Source organism: Pomacea canaliculata, linkage group LG1 (assembly GCF_003073045.1).
Source record: "Pomacea canaliculata isolate SZHN2017 linkage group LG1, ASM307304v1, whole genome shotgun sequence".
Classification (NCBI taxonomy): domain Eukaryota; kingdom Metazoa; phylum Mollusca; class Gastropoda; order Architaenioglossa; family Ampullariidae; genus Pomacea; species Pomacea canaliculata.
This window is the reverse complement of record NC_037590.1, coordinates 23911789-23930282: the sequence shown is the minus strand read 5'-3', so window position 1 is coordinate 23930282 and position 18494 is coordinate 23911789. Positions and strand designations below refer to the sequence as shown.

At 37.6% G+C, this 18494-nt stretch overlaps 2 protein-coding genes across 3 annotated transcripts in view; one reads left to right on the top strand and one right to left on the bottom strand.

Annotated features, from left to right (window-relative positions):
• LOC112560700 (1-phosphatidylinositol 3-phosphate 5-kinase-like) overlaps positions 1 to 4350 on the bottom strand; it is a 44131-nt gene extending 39781 nt beyond the window's left edge. Inside the window, exons 1-5 of the mRNA XM_025232717.1 lie at positions 4221 to 4350; positions 2300 to 2469; positions 1655 to 1933; positions 758 to 900; positions 432 to 621 (exon numbers count right to left, since the gene is read on the bottom strand). Coding sequence (XP_025088502.1) covers positions 432 to 621; positions 758 to 900; positions 1655 to 1933; positions 2300 to 2423 — 736 coding nt within the window. The 5' untranslated portion in view covers positions 2424 to 2469; positions 4221 to 4350. The remainder of the gene's footprint in view (positions 1 to 431; positions 622 to 757; positions 901 to 1654; positions 1934 to 2299; positions 2470 to 4220) is intronic.
• Positions 4351 to 4475: 125 nt separating this feature from the next.
• On the top strand, positions 4476 to 15070 carry LOC112570606 (NEDD8 ultimate buster 1-like). Of its 2 annotated transcripts, none has more exons than XM_025249145.1 (17): positions 4476 to 4555; positions 5910 to 6109; positions 6260 to 6424; positions 7040 to 7207; positions 7596 to 7728; positions 8438 to 8511; positions 8932 to 9038; positions 9236 to 9345; positions 10064 to 10140; positions 11095 to 11202; positions 11492 to 11543; positions 11762 to 11862; positions 12350 to 12438; positions 12810 to 12915; positions 13755 to 13838; positions 13938 to 14100; positions 14435 to 15070. In XM_025249145.1, exons 2-17 carry the CDS (start codon positions 5987 to 5989, stop codon positions 14602 to 14604), a joined length of 1830 nt encoding a protein of 609 aa, XP_025104930.1. In that variant the 5' UTR covers positions 4476 to 4555; positions 5910 to 5986; the 3' UTR covers positions 14605 to 15070. The 2 variants fall into 2 exon arrangements, with proteins under 2 accessions (XP_025104930.1, XP_025104923.1); XM_025249138.1 differs by having other exon boundaries at positions 4511 to 4590.
• Positions 15071 to 18494: the final 3424 nt, after the last annotated feature.

Below are 18494 nucleotides of genomic sequence, written 5' to 3'. Positions count from 1 at the left end.
ACATTGAATGATAAATGCGTCTTCTTCTTCTTCATCACCCCCAGTGGAGCATAGGGCCATAAAATAAGTGTGTGGAGTAAGGCAAATTATTCAAGCCCATGACAAAATCTAAGTACCACATGTTAAAAGTGCATGGCAAAAATGAAAAATAACATATACACCAAAAAAAAAAAAAATGAAAAGCTCTGCTGGCATCACGGTACCTATTACAAAGCAACGTCACACAAACATGATTTTATTATCTTGCAAATGTGGAGTGGATTTCAAATCCAGTATCACAGACCGTTGGATACATAGTTTAGTTTTGTTAGCCACTACACTGGCACATGAGATCCCGTTCTGGTTTCAAGATGGGGCTTGTGTGAATAAAATCTATACTGTGACCAGAATTAATTTACTTGTTAATACTGTTTAACATTAAAGAATCCTACCTTTGTAACCTATGATCTTTCCAGGTAGCTCCTGGTTACAGCATTTGCTGCAAAAAATCTGGCCACAGATGCGACAATGATGGCGGCGACGAAAGGTGGTAAATTTATCCCCACAGTCATAACACTGCCGACAGCTCCTGTCTGGCATCCAGTACTGCTTGAAGTCACTGTCTTTGTATGTTTGAGGAGTCTAGGCAAAACAAAAATCGAATCTATTGTAAATTCTCAAGCTCATGTTTGTCAATTTCAAAGTTGTCAAAGTTTCTGAATATTTTTAATAACAAATCAATATGAATTATAAATTCTAGTAGCAAGCAGATACTTACCGTGCTACGTCTGTCCAAAATATTGCTAAGCCGACTGAGAACATTGGACAAAGTACGGTGATGAGGCATTCGCAAATCATGATCTCCCTTTTCACCTAACCCATCATCTTCACTCTCATCTGTCTGATTTGGATTTTCTTGACCTACAATAAAAATTATGTGGATTAATTAGATAAATCTCTGCATATTATGAATTCAAGCACACTACACGATGCAAAAAATATATACAGTCAAATCTCCCTACTATGCCACCCCGCTACTATGCCACTCTCGGTATTATGCCACTTTTGCTCGGTCCCGACTGTAAATTCAATGTAAAAATAAATTTACTATGCCACCCCTACTCTCGCTACTATGCCATTTTTTTGTGACTGTTAAAAGACACAAGTTGTGAAATTCCGCGCAGTGCTCGATTACTATACTGTATGGTAGTGTGGGGCATCGCAGTTAGGGGGGATGGAACATAGCACGCACACAGGGAGGGTGGAGGCTGGCAATGTGGGGGTGGTCGCTGGCCGGGTGACAGCCACGTGACAGAGGGAGAGCGGGAGGGGGTCGACTAACGACAGGATGCAGGTGCACGGATGTGGTTGGGAGGGGTGGAGGATGAAGAGGTGAGGGGGAGAATGAGAGGAGACAGCTAGCGAAGCCGACGATTCTTGAGAGCTTTGGACTGACGAGTAACTTGAGCAAATAAAGCCGTTTTTACGAACCCTCCGTATTATGCCACTCTCGCTACTATGCCACTTTTGCTCGGTCCCGGTAGATGGCATAGTAGGGAGATTTGACTGTATATATGACAGACATTAACCAGCGCAGATTTAGTAAGCCGGTTGGTGAGGGTTTTTTTAAAGCTTAACTTTGTGCACATAATCAAGCATTTGTGTTGATGCTTACTCATTAAAATATCTTCATCTTTCTCAATCTCCTCTTTCAATGCTTCAGGATCTAGTAGAATAGGATCTTCTTCTACAACACCACTAATAACATCATCACATTCTCCTGCATCCATTCCACTGCCTCTTCCTGCTCTGCTGGGTGTTAATGGTGCAACTGGATAAGTTATTCTGCTGGAAGTACTAGAATGAGGTACAGTTTGGCAGCGTTCTAGAGATCCCTCTCTTGAAGATGCTGCACTTCCAGTCTGTGAGGAACTACCTGAATTATCTGCATCGTCTGAACACAAAAAGTAAGTGTGAAAGAAATTTCAGTTTGTTGAAAGTATTTTTACAATAAATGAAAAAGTTGCTCTTCACGAAACAATACAAAGATCCATAATTATGACAACAAAATTTATAACAATTCAAGTTTCAGTTTAGAATAAAACAAATCTGCCATAATTTATTTTCTACTTATATATGTTACTATCCCACTAACAAACAGTTCAATTAAGAGTAGAATCAACCATGATGTCAGAGACTGATTTGATTAGTGTGAAGCAATGACTGGTTAATATTATTATACATTTGACTAACGTTGCTGCAAATTTCTAAATCAAATTATACGGCATTCTTTAATGACAGCCAACAAAACTGATACTACCTTTTCCTCTTCGAAAAAATCTTGAGAGAAAACCACCAGATGGCTTGACCTCTGAACTAAGAGGACCAAACTCTGTGAAGGTAGTGGGTGCATCATCCCACACTTTATTATACTTTGATGCCATCACTGGTATGTTACAAAGTCTGGGGTTTCATGCCATTCTGCGAATGCTGAAAAACATAAATATAAATAGTGATGATCTCAAATTGGATACAGAAGTGAAAACAAATCAACATGGTACATGTTTTTTGAAAAGCCACCATTACTTCAAACACGCTCCTTGAAAAAAATGTAGTTTGTTTTAACAAATAAAACTCAATCTTTCCTCTTTTTTATGCGGTCTCCCTAACTATACTCTGCATCTTCATAAACCATGTAAGGGATTAGATTTATTTCAAACGCACATACCACAATGCTTAAAACATGAAAAAAAAGTAGCCTTTTAAAGTATCAGGATAATCACTGGTCATGGTGAGACTAAGCATTTAGTCCTCATTTTGCCATCTTCTCCATAACTCTAAAGATTACATATATATAACAACAGTTACTGTAATATCTTTACAGTCACTACCACCAACACCCATCATAATAGTGTACATATATATATATAAGTATGGGATAGGGCCCAACATGCATTAATATAAACACAGGCACACAGACATGTATGCATACATGTGCTGGGTGGGATATGGTAGTTGTCTTTCCCCTACCCTCCGGCACCTATCCTGCTGACCTTTTCTCTTTTTGCTGTAACTGCTCAACTGATTAAAGAATGTTGAGAATGATCAAGGACTTCCCTGGCAACTCTGAGTTAAGCATAGTCTAGGACACACAGACAGGCAGTCAGTTATACTGCCAGAGTTTGATTCACTATAAGGGAGTGTATATATATATACTGCTTTCCTAATTCTTATTTACTCATGTTGAAAGAAAAGGGGCAAGATACTGAGTTTAAATATTTAGGATGACAATTCTCCTTTAGAGAGTGTACAAATGGGCACGGGTATGCAAGACAATGTGCATATGTGCATTCGGTTAGGTCACACTGGGCAGTGTAAATGACTGTGTCCTTTGCTGGGAGCTGCCTGGATCATTCTTAGTCTTATCCTTCACTTCAGATGAGTGGTCACAGCAAAAGGAGGGAAGATTAGTGGAATGAGTGTAAGGGTGCAGCTGGGGGACTCACCAGTGGCTGTGACTGATGGCACACACAGAGTGAGATGGGTGGTGACCACTAAGCAGCAGAGGATGTTTATAGTTTATAGGAAATTTGGGGGTTAGGAGAATAAGATAGCCAGGTGGCTGGAAAATAAAGAAGTTGCACAGAGGTGGGAGCAATGTCCCAACCTGCAAATGAAGTTTTTGCCTTTGGTGCTTCTGTAAACTGGCACAGGAATAAAATACCTCAAACTACAATTTGCGTTGAGTTGTCAAGAAGTGTGGGAGCCTTTGCAAGCACCCAGTTACACATATATTTTTAAAATTGTAATTGTTGCTAATTTGTGCGTCATCTTCTACATGCTATAATTCTAAACATAAGCTGTTGAGTTGAACCAAATAATAATGATTAAAATAGAATGTGCACTGTTTTCAAAATCACCATGTTATATATATTGTGCTCTAAGCAAATGCTAAAAACATGCAGAGACAACTTTGTATACTGATTATTCTTTGCCACAGTCTGTATTCCTATTCCCCCCTCCCCTCACCTGGCCAAAATACTATCGTTGTCATCACTGTCCTTTCTTCCTTCCTTACCTTATTGCATTTTGGTCATTTGAAATACTCGTTTCATTAACTGGTCACATGAATAACAATCGGGAGTCGTCAATCCTACAGAAACTTCAGTAATGCTTTCTTCAAATTATACGACTGCATGCCTTAAAATTCGTCTTAATTTAAGCACATGTTCAATACTCACGAGATTTTTTTTTTTTTAATTTAATGAAATAGAACCGATGATGCTGTATTACTGTGCATGATCATTCCGATACGACCAAAACGATAAGATAGTTGTCTGCGATCAGACGACGTTTCTGTAGAGCTGCGTGTAATATTTTCGGACTGATCGTAATTATCCAAGCTACACAATATAGAATGTATCTGTGAAAAACAATCCCTTAAGTAATATGTATTTTGAAAAGCAATGATTATTTTAAAATACTACAATGAGTATTTTATTTATTGGCAAGATGCGGCGATAAAATTAAGTCCATATCTAAGAATCTCTTCTATTTGTTGCAGACGAAATTTGACGTGAGCACATGAGCCATCAAAACAATTATTTTTAAGTAATTTACTCAGCTTGGTTACTATTCAAAACCGAAACACGAGCATGATTAATTCGATTTTTAGTATCTCTTGTTAAGCTTTTTTTTAAGTATCCATTTTTAGAGTTGATGAGAAAGCATTTTTAATGATTGAAACTTTATGATTTTGCGTAGTATAACGATGAGTCCTTTACTTTTAAGTGATTTTTCCTTATAAATTGTATATTTTATAATCCTTATACTATTTTTTTGTATAAAATATTTTCAGGTCAATTTATTTTGGAAGAATGCATTAGAGTTAATGTTTGCTTAACAATGGACTATTGAAGAGTAGGTCCACTATTCAGTACTCTTCAGACAATAATAATAAATGGGTACTTATAACGCGTGGCATTACGATCAAAATTCACAGAATGATTTGCTTAGTTGAGCCAGTGAACTGTATTTTTGTAGATGATACAACATTGTTCAATAAAGATTCATTAGCTGTGTTTCGTGCAGCATCAGACTTGTTAAGAATAAAAGGGTGTAAACGATGAGTTCCTCGATTTTGACTATTTGGAATAAACACAAAAGGGACTACTATGACATGATAGTATAACAGTTTAATGCATATTGTTCATAGCTGCACGCATTTGGACACTGCAAATCCTACCACTTAATATTAATGTCAGAGTATCTGCAACTGCAGAGTTTGCATAATATGTCAGTGTGAAACATCCTGCAGTCTAAACAAGCATCCTGTACTATTATAAAATAACCACAATTTATCAGTCAGGAAACAAAAATGGACAGAATGGAAAAAGCTCACTTAGAGAATTATTCATCTTTTTGTCTGACAGCTGCAAAAGAAAATGTAATGATTTAATAAATTGATGATGATTTTGGATTTTTCTTTCATATCTGTCAGATATAAGATTGGGGGGAGGGGGCAGCCATATCGACCTTCACCCAGAGTCAGACTGACCCATGTAAAACCAAATGGGTCGATTAGGTCTTGAAATGGATCGATTAGGTCTTGACATGGGTCAGTTTGGCTCTTGGTAGAGATTGATACAGCTGGGTCAATGTGGTTTGGGGTGAAAGTAACTGGTGACCTTATTGTGATAAAGAAATTCCTGGCACAAACTTAGTAGGGTCTAGGACACCATGACACTTTTATACCAAACAGAAAAGAGACTAGAATTTGAGTTGGGATTAGGGTTTGGGTTCCGATAGGGTTAGTTTTTTTAAAAATTGGTTTCAGAGAGTGTAATAGCATCCATAAAAGCCTTTGTTAGTGTGTGATGAGCCCTCCTAAAGTGCAGTTGTTCCAAAGTCCTTCTATTGGTATGTATCAGGCTCACCACTCAAGCCAAGTTCGGTGGCAAGTCATTTGGTGACTGCTATTGGAAGAGTGCAGCTTGTCTTTAACAGAATGGATAATTATGGTCAGGAGGTAGCAGAGGCAAAAATCAGAGAAAAACTAAACACTGATAAAGTAAAGTTATGGCTTCCACCTTATACAACTGCTGAAAATCAACAAGGAGAGATGCCCAAGGTACTAACAAAAAGTTTTGTTATTTGATTTGCAAGTCAGAATGCATGATACAAATTATTGTGTGAAATACTTTCAGATCCTTTTGAAGGGAAATGGATAGCTGTTCAAGTAATGCAATACAGTGTATGTTAACATTTCAATCTGATGCAGGATCTTATCAAAAAGTATGCAGCTGACTTGATGCTGAGTGAAGATAGTGTTTCCCAAATTCTTGAGGACCTTCGTAAGCATGCACTTGCTAAACTTGCTGAAAGAAACAAATTCCAAGCAAGTGGAATAGCAACACTAAAAATAAAAGTTGCTTCAAAAGTTGGCGTAAGACTATTTGTTACTTAATGTGTTTTTGTGAGCGATCAGTTATATATGTGTGAGAGAGAGAATTTGTGTGTTCATGAGTACTAATTGTATCCTAAAGTTTTAGCCAGATAGTGAAAATGCCTGTCCATGTATTTGTGCCCTAATCACTCTAACGAATTTTTCTTTTTAATTCTGAATCATATAAGTGAGTTTTAAAATATGAGGTCCATATTCTTGACTAAGGAAGAGCTGAGTTTTGACATAATTTACTTCATTTAAAAAGAAGAAGCATATTGTAATTTTAATTGATGCACAGAAACTTGAGCATTTAATTTGAGTGACAGGTTTTCAAGCATTGAATTATGCCAAATAAGGATTTAGAATAGTAGAAACAGTTGAATGAATTGTTCAATTCTTATTTCATTATCAATGATTATTAGCCAGCACTCTACTTATCATCAATTATCACAAACAAGTGCCGACGGCTGTTATGCTGCACGTTCTAGATTAGGATAAAACAAAATTGATGCTTTATTTATTGAATTATTTCTTTTATCTGATGAAGTTTATATAACCTTAAACTTTACTGAAAAGCAGCATGTTCTGCTTTACTCTTTATTTCCTCTCATGAAGAAACTGACAAAGCAGATCATCTCAGTAGAAATCAGCCTGGACAAGACTGGAGCAGAACTCAAAAGGATTGCTGCAGAAGAAGCTGAAGTAGATTTGAGACACTTAAAACTGATTGCGTCAGGAAAAGTCATCAGTGACAAAGACCCCTTAAAGTTGCAGAATATTAAAGTATGTGAAGTGATTTTTCTGGTTTATAGTTGAAATGATATTGTAAAAGCAGTTACCATGAGAAGTAAACTTGAAAGGTTTTATTTGTCTTATTAACCTAATTCTCATCTCTCGATAATGAAAAAAAATCTGTAAAATTTAATGATGCTGAGGTGTTAGAGCTCTTTATGATGAAGTTTTAGAGCTCTTTATGATAGTGTTTGTGTTTGCATCTCACGAAGGGATCCACTCAGATTTTAGGAGTACTATCCTGTACTAAACTCAGCCTAGTCATTTAAAAAAAATTGTAAAAGATCTTTTTCAAAACTATTTTTAAGATACAGGGTAGATAATAATATAGGTGATTCTAATTAAATATTTAGGGAAAAAACCTCTTTCTGTTCTTCAGAATGGCAGTCAGGTGATGCTGGTTGTTTTATCAGGGCATGAAGTTGCTTATATGGATCATCATGATGAGGAAGTCTCTGCTGTTTCAAAGACTCGAGAAGCAGCAGAGTTGCTGTCAAGCAGAGCCGAGGAGGGTATGACTTCAATTCATGTCAAGTGGTTTAAGAAAGAGGTTATGCTTCTAGCAGAAGAAATAAGTCAAGCTAACAAATACACTGGCTCCAGCTTCAGACTATGATTGTCATGCAACCTTTGGTCTCTGCCTGTTACTAAAATAGCAGTCGGAATTGCACAGTAAACAGCCTGATCCCAGTGCAAATGCCACACACCATATATGAAAAGCACACAGCTGCTCACATATTCTTGAATAGCGCATATGTATGCACAGTTTGTTTCAGTGTTTTCAGATATTTGACAAGACGTGTTCAATTTTCCCAAGATATTCTGCATTTATTACTGTTGTTAACAGTGGATACCACAATGTATGATGTTGGCCTATTCAGTGATGTTAAATCTGCACATATGAAAACAAATTAGTCCTTATTACCAACCCACCTCACATCGGGAATTAAAAAAATATCACACAATATTCCTGTCTCAAAATTGAATTTTCACAGCAGAAGACCTATGTGTTGCATGGATTTGGGGAAAAAATGGATACTGAGTTAACATTTTTTATTTTGTATTTTATTAGGATCATTTAGATACACAATGCTGAATGATTTATGTTCAGCTCATGCCTAAACTATATATTCTAAAGAGGCTAAACTGAGACAGTTGTTTGTTTTATATGAGACCCAGACTGTGAAGATATTTATGTTTGAAGTTGCTCTTGTTTTGCAGAAGATGATGCCTTTGATGTACAGATTGCTGATCAGAAAGGAAGACCACTTGCTTTACCAAAACATGAAAAAAAGGTAATTGTTTTTATTATTTTAAACATAGATTTTAAATTATTAATTTGTATGCATGTTTATAACTTAATAAATTCAGTATGGTGAGTAATTTGTCAATACATGATTTTAACTCAAAATCAGCTTAGTAATAATCGTAATGTTCTTATATAGCACATACACAAGGTCCATACACAAGGCCCATACACAAGGCCCATACACAAAGCACATACACAGGACCCGTACACAAAACACATACACAAGAACCATACATAAGGCATGAACGACCCATCTGTCTAGTGGCAAACCATGGTACAATATAGCCACTTTATAGTCTTTTCTGCCATGCACATGTATCTATACAGATTCACATTAACAGTTGAGGAGGGGGTCTAGAAATAGATTTGACAGGTTCAGTTCTTGATTATTATTTTTTTTTTTTAGTCTCTCACACTGGCAATGGCTCTGCATGAAAAAGGACGACTGGCACTGAAGCAAAAACACTATTCCCAGGCTCTTCTGTTGCTTCTTGAAGCAGACAAATCCTTTGGGTAAATAAATTGTGTTAGAAGATTATTTTCTTGCATCTTTTGTAAGATTTGGTTGAATTTTTAAAGATTTTACAACTTGAAGATGGAAGACCAAGCTGTGTATTCTCACCATATTTTACTGTTTTACTTCTGTAAAGGGAAGAACATGCTTCAAGCACACATATTATACTTGATAATACTTTTTTGTATTGTCACAGGGCCTGCTCTGCTGAGATCATGGCATCTGTGGACAACTATGCAATCCTTAATTTGGATATTGTTTGGTGCTATTTATGCTTGGAGAACATTAGAGAGCTACCTGATGCAGGTATTTTGTTAATGATAATTGAAATGTGCTGAGGTTAGTTTCATCATTAGTCTCATTTGGCGTACTGGACTTCAGCGAAGTAGCTTGAAGAATCTTTGTTAATGGTAATTCACAATCACTTACACTGTCATCATTGATGTTGGTGCTCACTTGCCTAAAGGACATTTATAACTAGACAAATATTGTAAAATGTTTGACCAAATTGGTTTGTGTGTAAGTAGGAAAGTGTAGTGTAGTGGTGTTGTTTTTGTAATCAAGCAGTGGAGTGTTATATGATGTAAAGCATAGGCGTCTTCCCATGCACTCAACAAGATGCAGGAATAAAGCTGGCAACTGTCTCATCTGTTATTCAACAAGCTTAACCCAATGCCATGGCTATGTCCCTTTTCAAGCTGTTTTAGTTTTTACATCATCACAGCTATGAATTGTGATGCTGCTCTGATCTCCAGCACATCTGTTATCCTGTCTCAGCTCTGCCTTTAAATACACATTGCAGAACTAAACTTTTTGCGATGCTCCTGTAGGCCCACTTCAGTTACTGCTGTGAACCCTAACCATCTCTCACCTAACTATCACAGCTGGGCTACCCGCTGCCCCTCTACATTTTGATGATCATGATTATCCTGTTTAATAAAACTATCTGGTGTCATATTATATGCAGGTTATTAACATGCTGATCCTCAAGACAATTACATATTTTAAATTGTTGTTGTTGAAGATAAAAGGCTACAGAAGTGTGAAGAAATGTTCCACAGGAGTTATGGCCAGTACATGGAAAGATTAACAATTATCAAAGTAAGTCTGAACATTGATATTAAGACTTGATATAACATTAAAATCATTCTACAAGTTCCTTATAAAATAAAAAAAAGTATGGTTAAGAAGATTGTTGTCCGGTACAGCTGTAGTATACAGGTAGTCCTCGGGTTACGACGGTCTCGAGTTACGTCGTTTCGTGGTTACGACACTCATTCCCACTTACAACGACAGTGATATCAAAGCAAGGTAGTGGGCTTATTATTGAGATGGAAAGATTATTGGCGCTTTGGTTGGAAGACCAAAATCAACGCCATATCCCTGTGAGTTTTATGGTTATTCAGGAGAAGGCTAGGCGACTGTTTGAGGCGTTGAAAAGAGAAAAGGGAGAAGGAAGTGAAATTGAAGAATTTGTGGCGAGTAGGGGTTGGTTTATGAGGTTTAAGGATCGTGCCAATTTCCAGAACATTAAAGTGCAAGGTGAAGCTGCTAGTGCTGATGAGAAAGCAGCAACTGAGTTTCCTAATGCATTGGCTAAGATAATTGAGGAGGGTGGTTACTGTGCTCAACAAGTGTTCAACGTGGATGAGACAGGCTTGTTTTGGAAACGTCTGCCTAACCTAACACTGTTTATTACTGTTACAGCACTTACAGTACAGTATATATTTCATTATTAAATGTACTGTACTACAATATTTTACTGTACTTATGTTTATTGATAATTATGTAGGATAGGTGTTTGGATAGGCTAAATGTTTGTAGTACTGTACTGTTATTGTGGTACAGTACTGTATGAACGTAGGATCCGACTTACGTCGAAATTTGGTTTACGACGCCGCGTTAAGAACGGATACCCGTCGTAAGTCGAGGACTACCTGTTCTTGTACAGGTTAATATTAATGGGAATTTCATTCATTAAGAGAGTTAGTAGATTGAAAGGTAAAATTTTGCCATACCATAACACCTTCATAACTCCAAAACACTTTAATGCAGGGTGGAGCAGATGCAGAAAGAATATTGATGATGAGACTTCATCTTCTGAAGGGTATTGTGGCTTTTCATCAACACAATGTTTCAGCAGCTGATCATCTTCTACAACAGGTTGTTATTTTCACCTGTTTATATTGTCTTTTCTGTTAACAATTAATCCATACTACTGGAAAGTTTTGCATTCTTACCTTATGTAAAAAGCACTATTATCATTTGATATCTTCACTTTTTTATGTGTATGCCTTCCTGGTATTAAAAGTGCCTATGACAGATAACTTCTGCACAGATAACTTACTAATTTCTTCTCAATAGCTTTTTTAAATCTCATTTGCTCATTTTTAGACTATTACTGAAAATATGTATTATTTTCTTTTTTCTCTGCATTTTTAACACTCTCCAGGCTAAAGATGAATATTTCATGTTACAAGTGGATCCTGAGGCTGTGACACATTGTGAGTTTTTAAAAAGAATCTTTCGGACAGAATAATGAATTCCAGTTAAACATTTTTGCCCTATTGAAACATTTTAAGAAGAAGACAAGCTACTGTTTACTGATTACTGCAGTGTTGAAAGACAAAATGAGAGATGTGCTGGCATATTTTTGTGTGATATAATATGCACTGTAATCATTGATGTTTTGGTTTCTTCTTGTTTTTTTTTTTTTTGACAGTGGTAGAAATTGGATTCACAATCCGGGAGGCACGACTGGGTCTTAGAACCAATCAAGGCAATGTGGAGAAAGCAGCTGAATATATCATGAAAGACAGACAGGTGTGTTCAACTGCTGCAGACGGAGCTTCTGCTGAACAATCCTTGAATAATCCGTGTTTCATTATCTCCCCTAACAATACTTCTACTACTAAGTGATTTTAAGCGTGGCAGCCTAATAATGTGAAATACAATTGATGTGGTTGATAAAGAAACAGAAAAGCCAGTGAGGATTAAAATGTATTATAATTGTCTCAATTATTCAAAATATTTTGAAATGTCAGAAAAAAATCAGTGTCAAAGAAATTATGGAAGGCTTTCATGCAGCATATGGGTCATTAAAAAAAAAATCATTAAAAAAAAATTTTACTGTTGGCAGCGAGGTGTTTATCTAGAAGGTCTTTCCCTTTTTACATTAAAATAAAGCAAAAAATAATTTTTTTTTTCAGTTTTTAATATGGTTTTCAGTGATGAGTATATGCCTTTCACTTACTGTTGTCAGCTTTTATTATTAGTAGTACTTTATAAACAATAATCATGTTCTCTGTAGGACAAGGAGGAGATCAGGCAGAAGATAAAAAAGGACAGGGAAGAAAGACAAAAGGCAAAAAAATATGGACTCTGCGCAAATGGAGAAAGGTGAAGAAATTGTGAAGCTTGTTTGAAAAATGACAAAACATAATCTTGCATATTATCCTAATCTCAGTAACAAGTATATTTGTATTCATTTATGTAAATGTTTTACTGTAAAGCATTATTGTAACGGCGTACCTTGACTGCCAGCATCAAGGTTTGTAGTTGATCTGGGATAAATGTACGTTCTTTTTTTACCATTACATGAATTTGGACAATTAAGTAACATATTTTACATTTTGTATTTATTTGATATTGTGTTGTGTGTAGTTTATTATAATGCATTTTATGTCCAAATACAAAATCTATTGTACGAGACGATGTTTTACTGCTGTCAGTGAATTTTTTTTCCTGCTGTGATATAATTCTGTTTGCAGCCTTAACATGAGCAATGTTGGTCTATTGGTAAATATGCAGTATCCAAAAAAGGCCGCTATAAAGGCATTGAAAAAGGCCAACAATGATATAGATCAAGCTCTGGAGGTAAGCACTTGTAATATATTCCACATTCAATTTCATCTGCCTTTAAGTGAGCGAGGATAATGCAAATTCAGGGGAGGTAATTACAAACGCCAATGACTCTAGGACCATGAAGGATTAACCAGACAATGTGAAACGTGGTTTAAAGAAGGCAATACAGGCATTGTATTGTAGACAGATAAGGCAAGAGATGGTAGTTTTAGACTTCATGCATCATAGTGAAAAACTTATTTCTGGTGCAGGGTCTGAACAGTGCACAAATAAATTTTTACACCAGAAAAAAAAATGGATTCAAATGTGGCAGAGAGGCGTGAGGGTACTTGTCAGGCCAGATGAAAGCAATTGGCTGAGAATGACCATGAGGGTTACCAGCTTTGCATATGCACCTTACCTCTCTCTCAAACCATTCCTGCCAAAGATCTACCTTTGAATACACTGTATTAAAAAAAAAGTTGGGGATATTTAAAAGGTTACTTTCTATTGTACTGTTATCCCCTACTAGTTTTAACTTTGCAGTGACTTGTTTCATATTATAAATAAATTTTGTTCTGCATGTTCATTTTGAATATGTATGTATATGTTCATGTGTGTGTGTGTGTGCGTGATATTTACTGACTACATAATACGCAGCCTGTCTCATCAGTGCATGATACGTGGATTAGAGTCTACTGCATTATCTGTAGCCAAAGTGCATCAGTACAGTAAATGAAGTATAATCATATATTTCTTCAACAAACAGAGAACTGATTTGGCGTTCTTGGGTTTTCTGCAATAAACTAAATGCTGGCCTTGTGATCATTCTTAAATTTTATATCTGAAATATCTAATATCTTAATATCCAGTTATTGAAGACACATCCTGAATTGATGGAAACGGACTCAGCAAATATATCACCCATCCAGCTCAGTGATAAAGATATTGCACAGGTAAGACATTCTATTGAAATGATGCCTTTACACATTTTTTTTTTTATGTAATATGCGTAATCTGTTGCTGGTTTTATATCTTTTGTATTTCATGAGCAGCTGGTGGAGCTAGGCTTTGAACCTGAAATGGTTATCACAGCCTTACATAAACATGGAGGTGATACCAGCAAAGCAGCAGAAGATCTCATCAAGTATGGAGGTGTCCTTCCAAATAGCTCTGATGAATCTTATTCAGAAGACAGTACACCTTCCACCAGTTCAGGTGAGTGTTATATTGCAATATTATATGCTGGCATATTCATCTTAATTATTTGACAGGTTCGTGCAAAATATTCCATAACCAAATACACAAGGTAGTGCAGAGAAGTTAAAATGTTTCCTTCTGCTGAACCTAGTGTTCATTTTTGTGTATCGATTCTTCTCAACATGGAATGAAATAAATAAAATTTTCTAGTTACAGATTGAACACCAAAGAAAAAAAAAATCACACCACCATATGAAAATTCTGTCTACCACTTCTTTTGGTCTTCCATAAAATGCATATGAACAAGAGATGAGCACAACAAAGTTTGATCCAGATAGCATTTGTTTTTCAGAAAGCTCTCCTGATAAGAGACAACAGCAACAACGGCAAGAGGAAAATAAAGTCATTGATGAACTTGTCTCTGATCTGCCTCAAGAGGAAGATGAGCACCTGGACTTTGATATGAATGATGAAAAACAGTTTCTTGATCATTATATGGCATTAATCCAGAGTCTTAAATAATGAGTTAGATAATTACACTCATATATGGAGTAATGAAGGGGGTCTTCAGTAAATCTACATAATTTATTTAAGGATAGTATAAAAGTATGAAATGCATAATAGTTAAGATGTTAGAACTTGTGTTAATGTTACCTTTGCAGGTGTTGTTGATTTTGTTTTCTTTCTAGAATAATCTTCTCTGTGAACCTCTTCAGATAAACCATTTGGCAGTTCTACCATTCAGTACAACCTATGCAGTATCAAAATAACCTGGTTTTTCCATGGATGTGTCATGGCAACTCTGCTAGTTGTCACCTTCCCTTTCTAGTGTCATAGAAGGGTAGACTTGTGCCTTATAATACCTATCAACTAGTTTGTCTTACTTCAATATGGATAATTTGTGCTATTTCGAGTCTCAATTTTTATGGAAATTCATTGAACTTTAGTGTGCATATTCCTGGAGAGAAATATATATTTTATAACAGAATGGTGCTAAAGGTTACTTATTTTTGTTGCTGTAGATAAAGATGGATGATACATTTTCAAAATGTCAGAATGCTTTACTTAGTTGAAAGGACCTATTGTGTTTAATTACATTTGCATTAAAATAATAATTATAATGAAATACATATAAGTAATGCAATCTGAATAGCAGTCACAATCATGGTCATCATTTTCAGAAGAACTTCAGTCTATAAGCCAGTAAAAGTAATTTAAAGTGCATCTTTCCATTTAGAAGTGAGAAAGAGCTGTGCTCTTAGAGCTGCAAGTGTCCAATCAAAAATGCATATAGGCTACAGAGTGAAAAACATAAATCTCATTCTTGGAACAGAGGTAGGCACTAAATTATGGAAGAGACCCCATTTGGTGAAAGGGTATCAGCAGCTCCAATAGGACATGCTGGCGAGACCATGAAAACGTTGAAAGCACAGTAGGTCAAGTTTGTAATCGGTGCAAAGAAGAGGGTTCTATAGCCCAGGGGCAGTTGAAGTATGGTTCACCTTTTAGGATACAGAAATGTGAAACCCTCTTCACATCCCCATAAATCAAGTACCAATTTTTACTAAGAACATTGGTTGGACATGAGTTTTCCAGTTGCAGGCTTGAGTAGGCCTCAAGCTAGTGACATGCTGCACGAATAAGAGGACCAGCCACCAGAGGCCGTATAGTTATGAAGCGAGGACAAGTCGTTGCCATGGGGGAACTCCAGGATAAGCGTCTTGCTTCCAAAGTTATAAAGCGATGTCCAGACCCCAAAGATGATGTTTTACCCCTTTTGAGCCATAGTTATAAAGCGTTGGAAAAGATGCCTAGGGGTAAATAAATAAGTAGTGTCCGCGGGGTTTGAACATTGTTTTATAACTTCGGAAACGACGCTTGTCCTTGAATTCCCCCTTTAGCCCTGGGGAAGCAATTTACTCTCTCTTCGTGACTACAGCCCCGGGCTATGGAGATCCCTTACAAGGCAGACTGCAGTGTAATGCTGAAGTTTCTGTCAGATCCTCCAGATCAAGGAGGCTGGTTAAAGGTTGAGACTGCTGGAAAAAGATCCTGAAGGCACTACCAGAAAAATATATGTCCTCGTCGTGATCGGCCTAGACGTACCAGCGAGCAGGAACAGGAAGCAGATTTGGTCCTAAGACTTCTAGAGTTTGCACAGCGCGAAAGACTCATCCTCGACAATAGTCCATCCCCACGCCCCACAGGCTCCTCCTTGACAACATCTTCCAATCCCACATGTCAAGAATCGACCATACCCTAATTCTAAGACATTTCAAATCAAGGCTAAAACCAGGACATATCCAGGCGCTGACATAGGTAGCGATCTTAACCTTGTTCTAACCATCCTGAAGTGGAAGCTGAATGCGAAATGCCTCACATCCAACCCCCAAATTCGCTTTGACTTGGAAAAACTACAAGACCCCAAAGTTAGAAAAATCTTCTAGACCCAAGCTAGAGGCAAATTCACCACCCTCAACATGGTCAGCTGTGATGTAGACCCCCCCCCCCCCCTGGTGGAAACATCAAAGCAAAGAGGTCCTAGAGAAGCAGAAAGAGAATAAACAACCCTGGGTTACGAACGATGTTCTAGATATCCGTGACCTAAGGAGGGCATTGAAGGAAGGAAAAGCAGCATCAAAGCAGATGCCAAGTACAAGAAGGTAAACAGTGAAAAGGATGGAAGCTGCGAAGGAAAACTGGATAGAACACTGCCGTACGATAAACAAAGGGATGGAATGGGTTACTGTGATTATCTATACAACATCCTATAGAAAACAGACAGCCAACACCCTTCAAGGCAACCAAATTTCGACAGCGAGCCTGACAGTATCCCAGTCCTACAGGAAGAGGTTAGGATAGCCCTACACAGTATGAAGTCATAAAGGGAGACAGAGCATCTGGAATCAATAAAGTTCCAGCTAAGCTGCTCAAGCATGGCGAAGAAGAAACAGTGAAGGTCCCTAACATTTTGTGTCGAATAGTTTAGGAAAACAAAGAGTGTCCCAGCGAATGTATGCAATCTTTTGTCCTATCCCTTTCAAAGAAAGTCAATAGTGAACAGTGAACAAGTCAACATTGCCAAAAACTACAGAATCCAAGCAAAGTCATGCTTAAGGCACTCCAAAACCATCTCATCTCCATTGCCAAGGAGCCGCTAGCGGAAGTTAACAAGTTGGATTTAGAGCAAGCAGGAGCACTAGTGAACAGATCTTCAGTAGTCGCATCCTGACAGAAAACGCCTACAACACCAGAGTGAGCTTCACCATAACTTCATCGACTTTAAAAGGGTATTTGACGTAGACGAAACTGAGAGCAAGCAGCAACAGTGAGTTGCAAGACCTCACAAAGAGGTTTTCGGACAGTACGAGCGCATACGGGATGCCCAGGCAAGAGCAAAGTTATGGCCAACACCATTGGGCACGGCAACGCAGGAATCCACATGAACGGCGTACACCTGAAGAAGGTAAACAGATTCAAATACCTGGGTGTTACGCTTTACGAAGATGGCAGCTGCGCGACAGATATCTGGCAAAGCAACAACATAAGATTTACAACTAAGTACAGATGTACAAGTCTCTCATAGACTCATAGTCCCCATTCTGCTGTACGGTACAGCTGTGAGAGCCTGCTTACCGAACTAAAAGTATTCAAACCAAGTGCTTGAGAAACCTAATCCAAATCTTCTACAAGAAGCACAAGACCAACGATTTTGTAGGAGCGCGACTGCCATCCTCAGGAAGCCCTTCTCGCAACAGTGAAACAGCACAAGCTGTAACTATTTGGTTCGGCCATGTTTCCCAGCACAACACTAAAACCGTTATCCATGGTACCGTGGAAGGACGTCGCAACGAGGCAGACAGGAAGAACTGAATGGCAAATGTGAAGGAGTGGACTAGCTTGCTCCTCGCAGAACCTGGCCATGAGGACTTTTCCACCAGAAACTAATTAACAGTTGCTTGAAATCCAACCTCAATAATACCGTCTGTCACTGATGCATCGTTACCTTTATAACTGTAGTATACTGTGGTGATTGTATGAATGAGAGGAAGGCAGCTAGAATGGTTTAGTAAGGTCAGGGAGGTAACGTCGTGTGGATGCAAGGGAGACAATATTGTACACAAAGTTGGTGGAAACTACTAGAATATGTGAGTGTATATGGACTCACTAAAACGTGGAAATGATTGTTTTATATTTTAAAATTGTTGGGCATTCAGGGAATCGGCCGTCTATCGAGCGAGACGTATGTGCGTCGCCGCGGTTCCCGAATCATATCTCAAACGGGGTGGATGGTTTTTATTTGTTTTTGATGTGTATAAGCCACTACTATATGGCCCTCAGTGGTGTGTGTTCAAGCATTGGAGTATGTAGCTGATCGCAGTAATATCCTCCCTACTTAAGATCTTCAGACC